At 35.3% G+C, this 21,005-nt stretch overlaps 1 protein-coding gene across 1 annotated transcript in view; it reads left to right on the forward strand.

Moving 5' to 3' along the window:
* SPAG16 (sperm associated antigen 16) overlaps positions 1-21,005 on the forward strand; it is a 910,587-nt gene that overhangs the window by 451,570 nt on the left and 438,012 nt on the right. The window contains exon 12 of the mRNA XM_059927392.1: positions 14,939-15,124. Coding sequence (XP_059783375.1) covers positions 14,939-15,124 — 186 coding nt within the window. The remainder of the gene's footprint in view (positions 1-14,938; positions 15,125-21,005) is intronic.

Here is a 21,005-nt window from a genome sequence, read left to right on the forward strand (position 1 = left end):
GTCCATTTTGAGCTAACTTTTGTGAAGGATGTAAGATCTGTGTCTAGATTCATTTTTTGGTATGTAGATGTCCAGTTGTTCGAACACTATTTGTTGAAGAGACTATCTTTGTTCCATTGTATTGTCCTTGCTCCTTTGTCAAAGAGAAGTTAACTGTATTTATGGGGGTCTATTTCTGGGCTTTCTCTTCTGTTCTATCAATTTATTTATCTATTCTTTCACCAATATCACACTTCCTTGATTACTATAGCTTTAGTGTAAGTCTTGAAGTCAAGTAGTGTCAGTCTTTCAACTATGTTCTTCTCCTTCAATATTGTGTTGGCTCTTCTGGGACATTTGCCTCTCCATATACTTTAGAATCAGCTTGTCAATATCCACAAAATAATTTCTTGGGATATTGATTGTGATTGCATTGAATCTATAGATAAGTTGGGAAGAACTGACATCTTGACAATATTCAGTCATCCTTTCTCTAAACATGGAATATTTCTCCATTTATTTAGTTCTTTGATTTCATTCATCAGAACTTTGTAGTTTTCCTCGTATAGATCTTGTACACATGTTGTTAGATTGATACCTTAGTATTTCATTTTTGGGGGAGTGACCAGTATATTTTTAAATCATGTTTTCTTCAGAGTATTTCTGAATTTTGACATACTATCATTAATTTTTAGATTGTTATTTTTCTTTCTAGTTTAATTTTTATTTTTGTAAATATAATTTTATATGTACAAAAATATAAATTAAAAAGCATAGAACAGTTTTACTTGTGACTCTTTATGATATTAATGGGCCATCAGTAAGACTTTCAAATAGTGCCAATATAAATAAAAATTTTAAATCTATGGGAACTTTGAATAGGAACTAAAATAAAGAAGCTTGTCATTGTATGTATATGTCCCCAAATGTGTCAATTCTCTTATTAGCCAGAGAGTAGTATAATATTTCAGTAATATTTTACAGTATTCCAAGTACTTTTGTCATTTTGATGTTTGGGGACACCAAGCATATCATCCAGGTATACAGATCTGTAGATAGAGTCATTCTGGGATGATCTGACCTAAATTGTCACAAGTCCAGTGTGCAGTTGATCAGTAGGAATAACTAAAATTCATATTCTTCTACTTATTTTTTTAATTTATTTTATTCAAGTATAGTTGATTTACAATGTGTTAATTTCTGCTGTACAGCAAAGTGATTCAGATATATATATCTTCTTTTTCATATTCTTGTCCCTTATGGTTTATCACAGGATATTGAATATAGTCTCCTATGCTCTACAGTAGGACCTTGTTGTTTATCCATTCTATATATAATAGTTTGCAATCCCAAACTCCCAATCCATCTCTCACCATGCCCCCCGCCCGCCTTGGCAACCACAGTCTGTTCTCTATGTTTGTGAGTCTGTTTCACAGATAAGTTCACTTGTGTCACATTTTAAGATTCCACATGTAAGTGATATCATATGGTATTTGTCTTTCTCTTTCTGACTTACTTCACTTAGTATGAAAATCTCTAGGTCCATCCATGTTGCTACAAATGGCATTATTTTATTCTTTTTTATGGCTGAGTAGTATTCCCTTGTATGTATATAAAACATCTTCTTTATCCATTCATCTGTGGATGGACATTTAGGTTGTTTCAATGTCTTGGCTATTATGAATAGCTCTGCTATGAACAGGGGGGTGCATCTATCTTTTTGAATTATAGTTTTGTCTGGATATATGCCCAGGAGTGGGATTGCTGGGCCATATGGCAACTCTATTTTTAGTTTTTTGAGGAACCTCCATACTATTTTCCATAGTGGCTGCACATATTCTTCTACTTTAGGTGAAACATGTTTAGAATTCCTTAGTTGTTATTTAAAGAAAATAAAGTAATTAAAAATAATACAGCTCTGTATAATTTGGTGTAACGAATAGTGCATTATTAACAATGAAGCATGTTTGGCTATGCTTTACAGCCAAATTTGAATACCAGTATCCCCACAGTAACTGCACAATAATAATAATAATAATAATCATGTACCATTTGACTCTAGTGCTGCTTCTTTTGCCCACTCTGTTTCCACAGTCTTTACTTTGGATCTTGTGGTAGTTTGCCAAACTTCCTCATCACTTTTTCCACCCAATTATTTTATATCTAAGACTTTGTTTTTTTGAATATCTTTAAAAACATGAGTTTCCTTTTTTTTGTTTCTACATCCACATGCATTTCCTTAAGCTTTCAGCATTATATCAATACTATTTTATTTTCTAGAGATTTCACCCTCCAAGAGCCATGCTGTCTGTTGTTAGTCTCAGGCTAAAGCTTGTGCTTAGCTTTAGTGGGTCACTGCCAGTCAGAGCTCATTGCACACTGTGCTTATCCATATATGATGGATGATGAACATCTAATTTCCAATTTCAGCTTCTGCTGTAGCTAACTGTTCCATAGCCAGTAATTTAGTCCTTACATGGAGTGATGGCACAGTGGGAGTTCACATTTATTCTGTGCACAAAACCTCATCTTATCTGCAAGAAAAAGCTGACTTCCTGGAAGATAGCAAGAAGAGCAATCATCCTTCTAAAAAACAATGCCTTTCCTGCCCCTGAGTTACTTTTTTTTATTATTATTATTTCTTTAAATCAGTGTGCCCCATGCAAGTGACAACTCCTTAAAGAGTATTATACAGAGATACACAAAGTTTACTTCTTAGTGCCCACAACTGCTTTGTGGGTTATATTTTGGCAAACATCCTTAGTTTAATCCATACTAGGGAGTCACAGTAGAAAGGTATCATTTCTTCCTTTTACAGGTGAGAATACTAGTCTCCAGAAAGACTGTTACATAAGCAACCAGGCTTTTAAATGGCAAAGATGTGATTAGAACATAAGAGTCTAACTTCTGCTAATCTAGTTTAACCTATTTCCAGAACAATCAAGAGCTATTGAGTATGAAATTTAATACACCTAAAGGATTTTATTTACTTATACTTACAAAATTTGAGGTGCAGAATTCACAGAGAAAATAAACTAATATCTATCCTGCTTGTTGTTAATTCCTTGGTAAATGGTGCAGCCCTGGTGAAGAATATCCGATCTGTGAAGGCTTGGCAAATTCAGATGGAATTTGTGCTGTTTTTCCAGTGTATATGAGAAATGTGATAGAAAATTTCCTGAGATCATATTTATGTTCCCCTATCCACACCACTGATTTTATGGTGGAACAGATGACACTCCCAGAAAGATCAGCAAAACATTTTGGGGATTATGAGATCTCTGACTGGAAATTAGAGAACTTGGGGATACATGTGTTGTTACTATTACTTCTTTCCCTTATCACACTTGCAGGGATGGAGGGACAAGATTGGTGAACAGCCTGCTTTGTACATGATTTAAGTTAATGGAGTTTGGATTTCTGAAAAGTGGTTTTATAAACTGAAATGCTCAATTGGGTTCCCAGGTAGAAATGCAGTATAGCTCAGAATATTAGAAACAGGTTTGTTTATCCTGAAACAAACTGATATTATCAAGAGAACTTCAACCTGAATATGAGCCTGGTCATTAAAAAAAAAAAAAAAAAAAAGCAAACAAATCTGTCATGGAAAGGAAAATAGCAATTTGTATGTGAAACATGAGAAGTAATAAAAGAATAAGAGTATCTAATGCCTCAGAGAATGGGAAATAAACAAAGTGAACCACATATTTTAATTATATGGAAATACATATGATCTTAAATTTATTACCAAGATTTAAAGAGATAGGATGCAAGATTGGAATAGAATAATGGAAATACATGCCTTATTCAATAGAAATAGACCAATTTGCATCAAGGTAGAGTAGCTGTACAGCTTCTTAGATCCCTGTGTACTTCTAAAGTGGAAGTGGCATGGAGAAGAATATTTGGGTGATAAAGAAGGTGAATAACATGTCATCCTAGGGCATGATAGATTTCCTCCTCTACGCTGAAAGCTATTGAGTAAAAGTGGAATTATTTGAATTCTGAATGATGCCAAGGATTATTACTAACTTTAATGGGGGGGGAAAGAAGACTTTTTAACAGAGCTGCTCAAGACCAAATCAACTGAGTTTCCTGTTACCAGAAGTTTTAAATAGAGGCTGGGCAATAAAATAATATAAAATTAGTAGAAATAATTAAAATGAGGGATGTGTGAGTGTATTAGATGGATTTAAGGAGTCTTCCAGCCTGGAGATTCTAGAATTCCATGATACATGAATTCACTTTCATCAAGCTAGTTTTGACTATATCTTAATTGTCCCTATAATACTGCCAATTATGGAAAACATCTTATTTTGTACCAGAAACAAAGGCACTGCTTCTTCTGGAACCGTAGAAATATCCTGCTCATTTGTATTCATTGTAAGGATTTCAGCCAGTGTGGCTTTGGCAGATGTGGATCATGAGAAAACCTTATTCCAGGGTTGAATGTTCCTTCCCAGAAATGCGAGGAAAATCGTTTTCTAATTGTACTTTCCAAACTGGATGTGGAGAATAATTATTTGGAAAATATTATCCCAGTTTCAGTTAGAATTTTCACATGTCTGTGGAAAGCAATCCTCTTTACTACATTTCTTATCTTATTGCAGCTTTGTGCAACAACTCTTGGTGCCAAAGCAGAGGCTGCTAAGAAAGTATTTCATTCTATATTTAGTCATTTGCTTCAGGTGATGAAATACGAGTCCTACCTCTGTTGACCTTGAATATTTTTGCCAGATCAATCCTCCAAAGACTTGAACTCAGCATCACACCTGCATATTTTGGTTACCATGTATTCCTGAAAGTCAGAAAAGAGTCCACTGAAAAATTCTGCATTTGAGGATTTTTACTGACTCAGATCAGAGGTCAAAAGAAGGTAAGGTAACGAAGCAGCATCATCACAGAGGGGCTTTCCACTGGAAAAATGGCATATCCTCATTATTACAGTTTAGACTTGGAACAGTCTTTTAGCTAAGTGGAAAACACAAGTGTTAGACTGAGACTTTATCTTGAGAATCATTTACCAGAACCTGGGAATGACTATAATTATACAAAGCATAGATCTCAAAATAATGAAGTTCTATAATCAAGTGCCAGCCTCTTTGGGAAATCACTATCAATTCTCTAACATCTTTTCTGCTCTTCCCCCAACAATCTGGTTTTTGTCATGTTCCCAGAGTCATCATCTTAAAATTGTTATCTGACTTGCTTCTCCAACTCCTCTTAAAACCCTTTAATTTCTCCTCATCGCCTACAGATGAAAACTCTTTAAGGCTGTAGGAAGGATCTTTTGTTATATGACTATTTTTAATCTATTTAGACAATTTTTTCCATTACTCTTCTCTTCCTGAAAGCAAAATACTTAACAATCTCTGAATATCCCACAGTTTACACATGCTGAACACTCATCCTTTTTTCTCTCCTATTTTCACCTTGTGGACACCTGCTTATATGTATAGATACTGTTCAAATGTTTGCCTTTTTAAAGACTTCATGACCGTCTCCCAAGTAGAAAACTGATTACACCCTTCTCGGTCCTCTGTCACTGTATCCTGTATATTATATATTAAAATATTTATGAAAATATTATAATTAATTGGTTATATATTTGTGTAAACTGTTAGACCATGAGGTCCTTGAAGGCAAAGTTTATTTCAATTATCTTTAGATCCCCAGTGCATAGTACATTTTGAGATTTTTGCATTATATTTTATATCATGCATTTTCAAAAGGAATGTAGAAAAATTGCAACTATAAGAAGATAATGTTTTTGAGAGATAATTAAGGTGAAGGATAATTTAGAATAGGTAAAATAGCATGAAGCAAGGAGTCAAGTTAATACATAAAATGCATGTACTCTACCTTAAATCCTTTCTATTAAAGGTTGGCTATATGGACATTCATTCCTTAATAAAAGCCATAATATAATGTTATTTTCTTTAATTGTTAATGGAGGGCTTCAACTTTTTGGGCCTAAGTATTCTAACAGTCAACAGAAATTAGACCTAGTCGGCCATGGAATTTTCATTGTCAATAAGAGAAATCCCCTCAAGCTGTTCAGCAGCAATGCAGTGGCTCCTGCTATTAAGGCCTGAATGACATTTCAACACTTGGCCCATATTAAGAGTATGTGATACTCTAGTGTAATATATAATCTATTGAACAATAGCCTCAACAATAACCTTTCAATAATACAGATTTTCATAGTACTGTGCCTTTTAACTTTCCTTACTCTCGTGCAGTAGAACAAAACCACAGACAGCTCAGTAAAAGCAATTCTATGGTGGTGAAGGGGAAGAGGAAAAAGTGATCTCTGAATATACAAACTTCTAACTCTTGTAATATAATCCAAAGAAACAATGTAAAGAATTTGAGAAATATGTGTACTTTATATCCTTCATATCCTTTGTATCCTTGGTAAATAGAGGATCCTCAGAAGTAATTGAATAAACTAACGAACTTAAAAAAAACACAATAATCTAATTTTAGCAGAGAACTGGTTGAAAGAGACCCAAGTACTAGAGAATTTGGGTTGTAGAAATTTCCTCATATGTAAGCAGACTCAGTGATGTGCAAGGCCACATTCGAATATAGAGAAGGACTGCTATACGTGGCCAAAGAAAAAAAATACTTGATAAAGAGTTGCTTCTCTGTCCTATGGACCATGTGAACACTGGGCCAGAAATAGACAAAATATTTGGAAATAGAGAGGTCTTGACTCTGGTGATATGAAAAAGAGGCGTGGTTCCTGGTCTGAATGAAAATGAGGCATCTCCTGGAACTTTGTGAGAAGAGGGGCAGTAGCTGGGTCTTCACATTCTAGGCTCAGAGAGACGGTAATTTAATTAAAAATTTTAATTTTAATCCCACCGTTGCAAGATGGTAGGATTGAGGCTATTAGTAAATATAGTTGTCCCTCTGTATCCACTGGGGGATTGGTTCCAGGACCCCCACAGATACCAAAATCTGCAGATGCTCAAGTCCCTAATATAAAATGGCACAGTATTTACATATAACCTATGAACATCTTCCTATATTCTTCAAATCATATCTAGATTACTTATAATACCTAATACAATGTAAATGCTATGTAAATAGTTGCCAACATGCAGCAAATTCAAGTTTTGCTTTTTGGAACTTTCTGGAGTGTTTTTTTCAAATATTTTGGATCCACAGTTGTTTGAATCTGTGGATTTGGAACCCACAAATACAGAGAGCCAACTGTAATATGTTTCTGTAAGAACTAGATTCAGACAGGATGTGGAATCCAACTTAAAAGCATTCATTATCTGTGAATATATTAAACAGCACAGAACTAGGTAAAGCAGAGGCCCACGAAACTGTGAGGGCTTAAAGAGAACAAATAATAGACAAGAGAAATCAGTAAAATACACAGTAAGTTAATAGTAAGTGCTACTGAAAACAAAACAAAACAAAATAGGAAAGAAGCCTAGTATCAGAGGTGAGATTGCATTTTAGATAGGCCTCCTTGATGTGTCTTTCTGCAAAGTCCTGAAAATAGGGAAGGAACCTAGTCATTGGTTTTCTGAGAAAGAATATTCCCAGAAGAAAAAACAGTGTGTTCAAAGTCTTTGTGTAGCTAGAGTAGAGAGGGAGGAGGAGAGTGATATGAGAAGAAATTAGTGGTAACTAGGCATGTGATGGGTGGATCGTGTAGGGCCTTATTTTGTAGTTAGGATTTTGGCTTTTACTCTGGGAGATGAGGAACCATTGGAGGGTTTGAGCAGAGGAGCAGCATGAACAGGATCCTTTAGGCTTCTGTACCGAAAGAAAAGATTGTAGAGGGACGAGGGCAGGAGCAGTTAGGAGGCTACTGGTGTAATTCAGACCTAATGTTTAGAATTTGTTACACTGCCATGACTCTTTATTAAACCCCTGTTGTGATGATCCAAAGACTCAAAGACTCTTTGACTTTTCCCTAGAAATAGAAAATATATCATTTCTGCAACTAAAAGTGAGCTAATTACTTATTCACTGAATTTATTTATGTCCTGCATCTGTCCAAAGAAGGTATGAGGTGGATGGGGGAAATGCTATTTTCCTGAGGCTGTATGATAATGTTTTCAACATGGTCTGAAATTTTATATATAATAACCCAGGCAGAATTCAGAAGGAAATAATTTATTATGCCATGAAATAAAGCTTCTTTGAGAAAATAAATGCCCAAATAAGATATCCCATGGTAAAATGGGGCATTAGGATCCATTTGCCTACATTGTTCTTTGTATTTCTCAACCTCAAGAATTATCCATTAAAAACAGGGATTCAGGGACATTGTCATATTCATGATTGTGTTTCATTCATTGAGTCATTGGTTCAGCAGCTATTTATTGAGAGTCCCTACGTGCTAAGCACAAAGCTAGGCATTGGGGATATGGTAGGGAGTAGAAAATAGTTCCTGCCCTCATCCATGTTACATTCTATTGGCAGAGAGAGACAATAAATGAAATACGTGATATATAGCTTAATAGATGGTGATAAGTGCTATAGAGAAATAAACAGTGAAGGGGAAAAGGGAGAAGCAAAAAACTGAGATGGTACAGTATTTTCAGTGGAATTGTCAGAGATGTCCTCCATGATAAGGTGAAGTTAAAGAAAAGGTTTTTAACTAAAGTCATGGACCAACCCATGGGAATATCCAAGGGGGATGGCATCCTAGTGTCAAAGGCAGTGTGTGCAGAGGGGAGCATGGTTGGTGTGTTTGAAAAGCATGGAGGGATGCTGGACTGAGTTGTCTGGCACAGTGTCTGGAGCATGTGACCAACTGTGAAATGGATGAATGAGTCTCCTGTGTCTTGAAATCTCTTAGCACTTAGGCTAAATTCCAAATACCTCACTGTTGCCAATAAGGCCCTGAGTGGCCTGGCTCCTCCTACTTCTCAAGTCTCCATTTCTACATCTTCACTACCCCCTCCCATCCATTCCGCTCCCCACCTCCTCTACCTCCTGCCTCCCCCACCTCCCCCCACACTGACCTTTCAGCTTCTTGAACAAGTCATGCCCTTCTCAGGGCCTGTACCCTGCACGTTGTGTTCTGTTCTACCTAGAACATTGGGCCAAAAGAAAGGAAAAAAATAAGGAAAGTATCAAATGTAGAGGTCTCGAGGTAGTTGAAAAAATTTAGATTTAATACCCTGAAAATAATTTTTTCTAGACAAAAACCTAAGGTATGCATAGAAACTTAATTTAAAAAAGAATGAGAACATCACTTAATTACCCAAGGTTATGTTTTTCACAAATATTCAATTTTAATATGTCACATACGTACACGTATATGAATGATGACTGGAGAATACTCAGAGAAGCATGTTGGGTCCAATAAGAAAACTACATAATAAAATATATAATTCACCAAATTTAAATTGATACTTGAAAGTTTGAAGGCATTCTGGGGACATCTCTGTCTTATTTCCAAGATGACACCATTGTTCATAATCTCCACATAAAGTTTCATAGACTAACCTACCAATTTCTATTCTTCTGCTTCTACAACCTAAAACAATAACGTAAATACAAAGGATGAAACAGAATAAAAATAACTAGTAACATGTTAGTAGTTTCATAATTCTATATTTTTCTTTCCTCTGTACCAAGATGTCTTGCTATATGTAAACTTGTTCATACATGCAGCCCTAAATGATATAGGCTATGCTTCTATTAACACAGATATATTTCCAGTTGAACTCTCTCCTTCCTTATTATGTATATCATTCGTGCATTTACCTAATAAATAGTATATCTTAAAAACGCTGTATGACAGTTGCAAGGGAGTCTACTTGCCAGCATCTTGCCTTTCCTGTGTAAACGATGGTTGAGCTGAGAATCCCATTGAAGTTTCTCAATTGACAGAGGTGAACCTGGAGCTCCAAGCAATCTACCCTCCCAAGAAAGGGCAGTAGTTTTGCAGCCAGCCGGGGAAAGCCTATTCTTTCCTGAATGCTCAATCCTGCCTCTCTGATTCTGCTGGAGTCTGTAATATCTGCATATAATGCTGTCTTCCGTGTTCACTTCGTTTGTGATTCTTGGTTGATTCCAGATTCCTGCACAAAAAAGGGTGTATCACTTGGGAGTGAAGGCAAGAACATTTGGACATGGGCACCCTTTACTTCAGAAAACCAACCAAGACCATTCTCTCTGTGGACTTGTACTTATCTTACTTTCCTCTTTCACAGTGCCCTCAACACCCAGCCCTAATGCAGCCAAGCAGCTCTGTATTGAAGACTAAGTAAGGGTTTAAAGTAACTTGTATGAAAGCATGAAGCCCTTTTAACTTTTAGCTTAAAGTTTGGGGGACTCTCACAAACGGGACAGTAAAAATGTATCTCAAATGTGACAACGTTTTTCAAGTAATGTAAATTCTAAATGTGAGCTTTCCTAATGTCATCATTTTATGAGCTCAGTGAAACCAAAATTAGATCTTTTACCTATGCAAACACAGAGGGAGAAAATAATTTAATTAGATTTTGGTTGTATGTTATTCTGCTACATAAAATAATACATGCGTATTCTGTGGTAATTGAGAACATTGTGACTGATAGTCCTTTTACAAATTCACATAGTCCTATTGAGTAGATAGACACAGGTAGATGAGACTACAATATAATGGTAGTAATTGGATCTCATTCCATTATTTATGGAAATGTGGGTAAACAATTTCACATAAAAACTAACTAGAGATCACAAGAGAATCTTTTTAAAAAAATAATCGCAAGTTTGAATGATACCTGGAATTTAAAATGTGCTGTTATAAAAGTTCTTTGATTTGATCTTCAAAACAACACTTTAAATTATACTGAGCAGAACATATCATCCATATTTTCAAATAAAGACAATGAATTTCTCAAGTGTTAAATGTAAATGTGGAATGGCCTGTCCAAGGTCACGTAGGTCTTCTAGCAGAGCCAGAGTGAGAAGCCAACCACATCTTCTTGTTTCTACTCTCTCCACTTCCTATTTTGTGACACAAGAGGCATTAATTTCCTTCTGTTCCACCCCTTTCTAACGAAACACATTAGCACATTTCTGTAAAAACAGGTAATTAGCATCAATCTGGAAGCTATAATGTATTTAGTTCTCAAAACTGAAGTCATTTTCAACAGTAGCAAACTCTAATATTTCTGCAGTTATGTGCTAAAGTCTGAAAAAATCAAGAATTTGCACAAAGAATATGGAAAAATAAGGAATAAAGCAATTACAGAAAATATAAAGTATTTATAAAAACACATGATAATTCTTGCTTACTGTTTGTAAAGTATAAATTGGCTTGACCCAACCAAATTTGATATTTGTAGGCTGTTTATAAGCTGCAAAAAACTCATGCTTATATAACATTTGTTATGAAAAATGAATATAATTTCCAAGAAAAATGAAAAGAATGACACTACTTTATACCTTTGTAAAATCTCTTTAGTGTATGACTTAATAGATTGTCATACTGAGGGACGTTTTTCTTTTCTTCTTTTTCAACCTTAGCAGGGATATATTTATTTTAGTTTTTTTAAAGAACCACTTTGGTCTTTATTGATCTTCCAATTGTAATAGTTGATAGCATATTTTTTCTAAACTTAAAGTCTCATGTTTAGCAGAACAATTTTGAGGCTGTATTCTTTTCATTATTAGGAGGTCAAGAAATTAAGTTGCCTTTAAAATTCTATTTTGATTTCACCTTCATAGTTTTAATATGTTGTGTTTTCATTTAGTTCTAATTATTTTTAAATATCCACTGTTATTTCTTCTTTGATATGTAAGTTATTTAAAACTGTTTTAAAATTCACATATATACAGGTTTTAAAAATATATGATTTTGTTATTCATTTATAACAATTGAATTGTGATGAGAAAAATATAACCTCTATGATAACAAATATGTTCAATTTGTTAAGACTTGCTTTATGGCTTTCTATATTGTCTGTTTTTATAAATGTTCCATATATACTTGAGAAGAATGTATAGTCACTAGTTATTTGGCGAAGGCTTTTATATACGGCCATTAAGGTTGTAATTTTTATTCCTTAAAGATTCCATATCTTTTTGAATTTTGAATTAGAAAATAAATTGAGAGAGGTGCATAAATCTTTCACTTTGCCAGTAGACTGGTCATTTTTGTTTCTATGGTGCTAACATTGTCACTTTTATCAGTTAAGATGCATTCAGTATTTTTATATAATTTAGTTTAAAAATCTTCCTAGGAGTGAAATATTTTATCATTTTATTTATTTACATAGGGATTTTTTTTTATCCCTAATAACACATATTTGCCCTAAGGTCTTTTTTTGTCTGATATTAATATAGCCACTTCATCTTTTTATTTCATTCCTTTTAGCCTAGGTATTTTTGTTTTTTTTTTTTTTTTACTTTTGACCTTTGTATGTCCTTAGGAGTTTAGTGTGCCTCATGTAAACATCATGTAGCTGAACTTGTTCATTTTTAGCCAAACTGAAAAATCTTTGTCTTTTAACTTCCTGTTTAGGTCATTTGTATTTACTGGTATTATTATGTTTCAATTTTTTTCTACTGTCTTTTTTTGTTTGTTTCCTATTCCTACCACTTATTCTAGTGCTGTATCTCTCCTTTCTTGCTTTATTTTGGATATTAAAAAAAAAAAACCTATTTCTCGTTTTTTGTACTGGTCTAGAAGTTATGTACTCTATTCCTGTTCTTTTAGTGGTTACCCTTAACATTTTACCATGCAGACTTGACCTCATAAAGTTTAAAATTTATCAATGTAGTATCTTCCACAGGAATATTATTGTCAATATTACTGTTGTTTTCTTGTTTAAATTTCTTCAAGCCCTATTGATGTTATATAAGTGTTTGGATATACTGACATGTTTACCAGATTCTTTGCCCACCCTTCCTTCATTTCAGATCTTCCTTCTAGGATCCGTTTTTTTTTCCCCCTTGAAATACATTCTTAGTGGTTCCTATAGGGGAGAACTGCTTTGTTTAGCTGAGGATATTTTTATTTGCCTGTCTTGAGAGAAATTTTTGATAATTCTAAAGTAACCTGATTTTCTCTTGGCTCTTTGAAGAAATTCCAGATCTGCCACTTACTAGCTCTGTGATACTGTTCAAGTGCTTTGAAGATAATAAAGCTGCCCAAACTACTAGATGCTTGTGAGGATCACATTATATAACGTGCTTAGTAGAGCTTCTAGCATGTGTTAAGCACTATGTAAATAAATAACGTTTCCTGCTATTTTTTTCTCTTCTTATTTTTCTAGTTATTTTTATTGTTGCCTATGGTGCTCTGCAGTTGACTAAAATTTATCTAAGTGAAGATTTCTTTTTGTTTACACTGTTTATTCCACTTGGTATACGTTTTTCTTCCAGAATCTGTGGTTCTACATCTTAAATTTCCAGTTTCTGTAAATTGTCAACTTTTAATTCTTTGAGTGTTGCCTGTATCCCATTTTATATCATTCTCTTCTGAGATTTTGACCAGGAAACTGTATTCTTTTTTTCTATCATCCCTATTTTTAACTTATATACTGTCATGGACTGAATGTCTGTGTCCCCCCCCAGCCCGTACCCAGATTCATATTTTGAAGCTATAACCCTCAATGTGATGTTATAATGCGGTATCTTTAGACAAATGTATTGTCCAGTTTTTAATATTAAAAAGTAAAAATTTTAATGGCAAACATGTACAGATAAACAACAGCTGCAAAGCAAAGGACAGTTTTTAATATCTACCTATTAGTAAAGGACTACCCTTATATAGTACGTTTTTTTAGTAATTTTTAAAATCTGCTAATTTGAAAAAGAAATAAATATCCTTTTATCACTTTAATGCGAACGTCTTCACTCTATAATCTGCTTTTTTGGCAGCATCTCTGAGCCTTCCTCTCCAGTGGTTGCTGCTCATAAAAGTTTAATTCTCTCAGCATAAAAGTAAGCAAGTAAAAGCAAGCAAGCAAAATGCTTGTCTTGATGCAAGTGCCATTAACGGTCTTAGAAATTTTGGGCAACTTTTCTTCTTCATATATAGCATCACTTCATTCATTCATTCATATATTTATTCATTCTGAAAGCATTTAATGAGCACTTCAGTTGGTTAATCATAATGCTTGATGCTGTAGAAACAGAGAGAGGAAACAGTTCCCCATCAAAAACACAGGGAAGGAGGCAGATAAGCAGTTCATTATATTCAGTGAGAGAAAAGTTACTAAGAGAACACATAGAAGGAGCAAACAATGCTGAAGGATGTGGAGAAGATGATGGCATTGAAATTTTCTTGCAGTTGATATTTTACCAAAAAAACTTAGATGTTTCTTTTCACGTCATGGACACCCACTTATTTCTTAAATTTGCTTTTGGGTCCACCACTTGAAAGCCACTGCTTTTTTAACATCTACTAATGACTCAAATGGAAAATCCAGTGACTCATTCTTAACCACTCAGCTCTTCAAAATCTTTCATCTCTCAAGATGTAGCTCCAAAGCCCTCTCATTTCTGATTCACATATTTCTTCATCATCCAAACTGCACTCCTGCAGCATTTAATTAATACAAACATAAATAATGCTGACCTACTGTTTTATATTGTATTACGTTTTTGAAATTGTCTTAGCCCACGTCTAAATTTTCATCATTCTGAGGCAATATCATCCACAGAGCCTAACATAGCCCTGAAACCAAAGTATGTGTTAAAAAAGGGCTGTTTAGTGGATTAATCTGGAAGAATATAGAATTAATACAGAAACTGTGCAACAGCAGTTCTCTAATCAATTTGAATTACTAAACAATATAAGGAAGTATCAAATTGTGCAGACTCAAATAAGATAATAAGATTCAGGCATAAAGATATGTCATTAAAAGTAAAAATAACTCAGACAAACACACACACACGTTATTCACAGAATACAACCATTCATAAGAATAAATTAACTGCAAGTTGATTTTTTTAACAGATTACCTTTTTATGTTCTTGCAAATAGTGGCAACAAGTTGGCTACTTCAAGTGGTGACACTACAGTTAAATTATGGGACCTGTCTAAAGGCAATTGCATTTTGACCTTCGAAGGACACACCCATGCAGTATGGTCCTGCACGTGGCACTCCTGTGGTGATTTTGTGGCTTCCTCCTCATTGGATACAACTAGCAAAATCTGGGATGTTAATAGGTAAGAAGTACTTTGAACAATATTAGCACTCTCTGTAGATAAATATACATGGATAAATTTTCCCTCAGTGGGAAATTAAAAAAAAAACCCTGTTAATTATAAAACTATAGAGTTACTTAAATAATCTCTGTGAAATCCATTTCTAATTCCATTGATCTCTGTTGATGTAATGAGTTCTTTCTAAATGTAGGTTCAAGATCAATCCTATGTAATCAGATTAGAATTGCTTCATTGGAAAGCTGTTTGTTTTAAGCAAGATAGAGACAAATACTTATTTTAAAGAGTTAGATTTTTAGTTCTCCCCTCCACAGGTCTGCTGTCTCTCTGGATTATCAAACCAACAATTCAGTAGGCATGAAGATGACAGAAATAACTGTTTGCTTTTCACTAAATTTTGATATATTGTAACATTTCCCAAATTAAATGCTTCTTGGCAATTCACAAATTGTAAGAATTAATCCAATTTATTGTAAGCAAAGTCCTATACAATACCATATGCTTTGATCTTAATTCAAGACAGACAAATTTATTATATTTTTGCTATCAAAATACCTGTCATCCATGTATTTTTGGATGATTATTCCACCCTGTTAGGTATACAAATAAGATAAAAAGAGCTGGTATCAAATACCCTGATTGCTTCAGCTAACTAAGGGATTACAGATCATCAGTCAGATTTCTGATGACTTTAATATTTTAATCCATGCCCAGATTCCAAATATAAGTGATAGTGACTCCTCAAAATTTGTGTGAACAGTTATCACTGAGCCATTGTAATTTATTTTGTAAGAGAAAGATGAACTTGCATTAAAGGTGGACACTATTGTTTTGGGGGTCATGGGTAAAACAGGTACCTTTAACAAACTTTCCCCACTCTTCCTTGAATCATGGATGACATATTTAGAAGAGAGAGCACGTAAGGTACTTACAGAAAAGTCAACAGGTTTCCTGGGAGGGTTCCTTGAAAGGGTATGCTCTGTTCTATCTGTAGTTTGATTATCTCTTAAGGCCATGTGCCAGTCATTATGCTATTTTCTCTCAGTACCAAACTCACCCTTCTGTATCTTTTTTGTGATGCTGGAGCTGGAACTTTGCAAACCACATATTTGCTTTGCCATCTGACTCTCTATTAGGCTTTGGTAATAGTGGGTGCCTGCAGGGGACCGCAAGGCTAGAGGAGTTAGAGGGGCCTGCTTCTTCCTGTTCCCTTTCTGTGGGCTTCTTCTGGGCTTGCGGTTCCAGTGGACATCCCCTAGCAGCACTTCACCTTAGCAACAGCAGTTTGTTCTCATCACAGCAGCTGAATCCAGTTGACAGTTTTTCCAGTGCTTGCAGAAACAGCTGCCTCATGCCGTCCATCATCAAAGACATTAGTTCCAGCAAACAGGTGCCCCCTTCTCAGAGCTCTGTGTTCCCAACTCTGCATGGCCTCTTTTCCAAGATGAGGAACATCAATACTAGCAATCACGTGCCCCCTCCTCAGAGGGCTGAGTTTCAGCTCTGTAGTGCCCCCACCAAGGTTTTATGTTTCAATAATGCCACTGCAGTCCCTTTGTTCACTCAGTCCTATGGGTGGTAGCTCTTTCCTGCGGTGGCTTTCTCCATGATACCTTAATGTTCTTGCTTTCTCTTTTTAGTTATCTAGCTAACAACTTTATGCATAGTTAACAATCCCATATATTAAATTCTTGCTGTTAAAATGTTAAGTGCAAGTTCTGTCTCCTGTCCAGACCTTGACAATTACGGAGCATTAATGGATAAATAGCATAATCCACTTGAGTTACAAAGATACAGATCAATAATGTTTGTCATATTCTGAATGAGAAAACATAGCTCTAAATAATACATTTTAAACCTATTTCTGTCTAAAATAGTGACAATTTAAGATAGATTTTAATACTCATGTGTGTACCATTTGGTTATCTGGAATAATCAATCATGTAATTCTTAATTTTATTATGTTTCTATAGTATGCAACCATATTTCATAAATATTTATTATAATAGATTACTGGAATTTTTTAAAACCACTTTATTTTGAAGTATGATTGACATACAGAAAGCTGTGCATATTTAGTGTAAACAATTTGATGAGGTTAAAGATAAATATATACCCATGAAACCATTACAATCAATGCATAAACGTATCTATTACCTCTAAAAGTTTCCTCCTGCCCTCTTTATTATTGTTATTTTTATAAGAACACTTAATATAAGATCTAGCCTATTAGAAAACTTTTAAGTATGCTAATAGTTCTGTTATCTATAGGTACTGTGTTGTACAGTAGATCTCTAGGACTTATATAAGTGAACTTTTAACATTTATCTAATTTTAATTTTTTATCACTTTTGGCTTAGATGAGGATTTTAATAGAAGACTGTGGTCCATTCTAAAATATATCTTCAAATGTCTTAATCATTCAGAGTGTTTAAATCAAACTGTGTTAAAAAAAAAAAAAAAGGATTCCCAGTAGACTCAGCCCTACTTAGAATAATTTCAGACACTTTGACTTGAAAGCTTTTCTCCATAACCCTGATATCCAAATACTGTCTTCCAGTTGAGACCCAGTAGATATTGATATAACAGATCAAAACTGCTTCTGATTGATGCCAAAAATCCTTTACATTTCAAATTTCCCATGAATGTCAAGAGCTCACCGTCATCATCAAAGACAAAGAAATTATACCAGTTTTGAAGCTGAGGTAGTGGATAAATATTGACAAATAGGGAGAGATTGATTGTTTCTTTGGTGGCTATTGATAGACCTTTCAAAGTTATAATCAAAGCACTGAGCTGTAATTTATGATTGCTCATAGATCCATACTGTGTAGATATGTCTAAAACTAGTGTCTTGCTTAAAATTTTATAGGTCATTGGAACTGGCTTAGTGACTTAAGGGGAGAGGTTATTTGCCTTGGTAAGATGATGGTGGTAGAAACTGTGCTATGCTGGGTCACATACTTTTATATTGAAGCCACATAGTTTTGTTTTTAAATTTATTATTTTTTTTTTATTTTTTAAAGTTTTATTTATTTTGTTTATTTTTGGCTGCGTTGGGTCTTCGTTGCTGCGCGCACGTTTTCTCTAGTTGCGGTGAGCGGGGGCTGCTCTTTGTGGCAATGCGCAGGCTTCTCATTGCGGCGGCTTCTCTTGTTGCAGAGCACGGGCTCTAGGCGCACGGGCTTCTGTAGTTGTGGTACGTGGGCTCACTAGTTGTGGCTCGTGGCTCTAGAGCACAGGCTCAGTAGTTGTGGCACACAGGCTCAGTTGCTCCGCGGCATGTGCGATCTTCCCAGACCAGGGATCGAACCCCTGTCTCCTGCACTGGCAGGCAGACTCTTAACCACTGCGCCACCAGGGGAGCCCAATGCCACATAGTTTTTAATTAAAAGAATATTGATAGACTCTGCTGGTCACCAGAGAAGGAAGAATTTAGAATATATTCTTTTCGTATTTACAGTCTGCCCTTCCCTTTGAACCCTTGGCTCAGCCTTGAATATCCTTTGGTTGGTGTCATATCCCTAGCCCTACAACTCTTCCTGAATTGGATATTACCTACTAAGACCATCTAATTAGCTCCTCACCAGAAAATTGTATACCTTGAAATCATAATTAATGTAAAAAATGCAGATCAAGACCCACGTTTACTAAATGCTAATAAGAATCTCTGAACAATATCTGTGGCATTCTTAGTCTGGATGCACTGACACTCTACAAGGTTTCTATGAATAATTAAAAGTAGTACTTCAATGATCTTTTGAACAGTCATTTATAAAAAAGTGGAAACGTACATGTGTTTTAATTTGTAATCATTGGTTGCTACTTTAATTTTCAAATATATGCTTTAAAATCAGTCTTTTTTTTCACATCTTTATTGGAGTATAATTGCTTTACAATGGTGTGTTAGTTTCTGCTTTATAACAAAGTGAATCAGCTATACATATACATATATCCCCATATCTCCTCCCTCTTGCGTCTCCCTCCCATCCTCCCTATTCCACCCCTCTAGGTGGTCACAAAGCACCGAGCTGATCTCCCTGTGCTATGTGGCTGCTTCCCACTAGCCATCTATTTTACATTTGGTAGTGTATATATGTCCATGCCACTCTCTCACTTCATCCCAGCTTACCCTTTCCCCTCCCCGTGTCCTCAAGTCCATTCTCTACATCTGCGTCTTTATTCTTGTCCTGCCCCTGGTTTCTTCAGAACCATTTTAAAATCAGTCTTAAAGCACACACACACACACACACCATTGTATCCTAAGTAGAGAATTCTTGACACATGGCAATTTGGTTGCATAAATAATAGAGAAAATCAACACATACACATGAAGAAAGTGCTTTCCCTGTTCCCATCCACATTCAAATTATAATTTAATTGTCTTATTCTACATAAATCTATAAAGTGATGAAAATTAGATAGGAAAATCAGAAAATGTCTCAGTCGACTATAAAAATTGTGTTTCTTTAAAGCATAAGATTATCAATAAATATTCATGAAATGAATTACCAGTGTTGGGCTGTGTTATAGACATTAGAAAATTCTAAGACTCCATTACTGCCCTCAGTGAGATTACAAGTAATTTAAAAATGCAGCAATTTTGAAACAGAATGTGCAATGCATCTGCAATTTATAATATCAGATAAGATATTCTGGTTGGCCCGTGGACGCTTTTCTCCCCAAGGTAGTTGGGTATTTGTATGAGTGCCTATACCACACTGTATCTCTGAGGTTTGGAACACAGACCGTGTGCTTGTACTTAGCTTGTAGTTTGAGGGGAAAGGATTTGAAACAAGCAAAATGTTACCAAGTGTGTCTGCCCCCACTGCTTTTAACACAATATTACAAAGGCAAGAATTGAGTGGTTTGTAAAAAGTATGGAAGGAAACAGAGTGCTTTGTATAATTCAGCTTCTGGAAGCTAAACAATGGAAAGTAAATCTGCTGCCCTTATATCCAGGTGTATTGTTTCAGCTGACTTCAAGATTATGTTTGAGAGAAAAATAAAGGTTTAAGAACTATGTTTAGAAAAGTAATTTGTGGTTACCGCTGCATTCCATTGACTGGAAGCGAATATATCAGAAAACCTACCTCGTTTTTGAGAGAACTGTATTGGCAAGGAAACCATGAGCCTATCCTTAATAACCTCCTGACTCTTCAAACTGTAAAACAGTCCTCAGGACCCTGAACTTACATTCAAAGGAAGTGGACTGCTAGTGTTATATAGTTTGGAAGGTAGTCACAGACAACAGCACCCACTTTAGATGTGGTCATAGAGGAAAATGGACAAGGAAAAACCTTGGCCATGGAACAAAGCCAGAGACCACAAAGAGTAATAAACAAAGAGCTCCTCTTAGTGAGAGAGGCATGATTCAATCAAAAAAACTTCAGTGCAATGGCAAAGTTTCTCATGATGCCTGCCCAGGATTCTGTCACTCTTTGGGCTAGTGACTCTTGTGTATTTCCCATTTTTTCCTACTTTCTATACTGGAGTTTGTATTGCAGTATTGTGCCCTGCTTCATCATTGTACATTTTATCTGTGATAGTAGAGAAGGCAGAAAACTTGTCTTTTATTTGGTGGTCACTAGAACACAAGAGACACCTTTCAACCCAGTGGAGCTGATTGTGCATCATGCAGAGATCAGGGACTGAGAGATACAAGCCGTAAATGAGTGAGAATTTGTGTTGTCTCCTTTTGGGGGGGGTGGGTGTAACTGAATACTGTACATGTGAAAAGAAGGACGGCACAGATATTTGGTGTGCAAAAGGCCAAACTGTGGCAGAGACTGCTAGCTGTTCACCAGAACTCGCTTTCTCCTTCTTCCATGTGAATTGGGCACCTGGCTTTCTATCTAAGTGGTGTTTCTCAGCTTCACTTTAA

This window comes from Balaenoptera ricei, chromosome 7 (assembly GCF_028023285.1).
Source record: "Balaenoptera ricei isolate mBalRic1 chromosome 7, mBalRic1.hap2, whole genome shotgun sequence".
Lineage (NCBI taxonomy): Eukaryota > Metazoa > Chordata > Mammalia > Artiodactyla > Balaenopteridae > Balaenoptera > Balaenoptera ricei.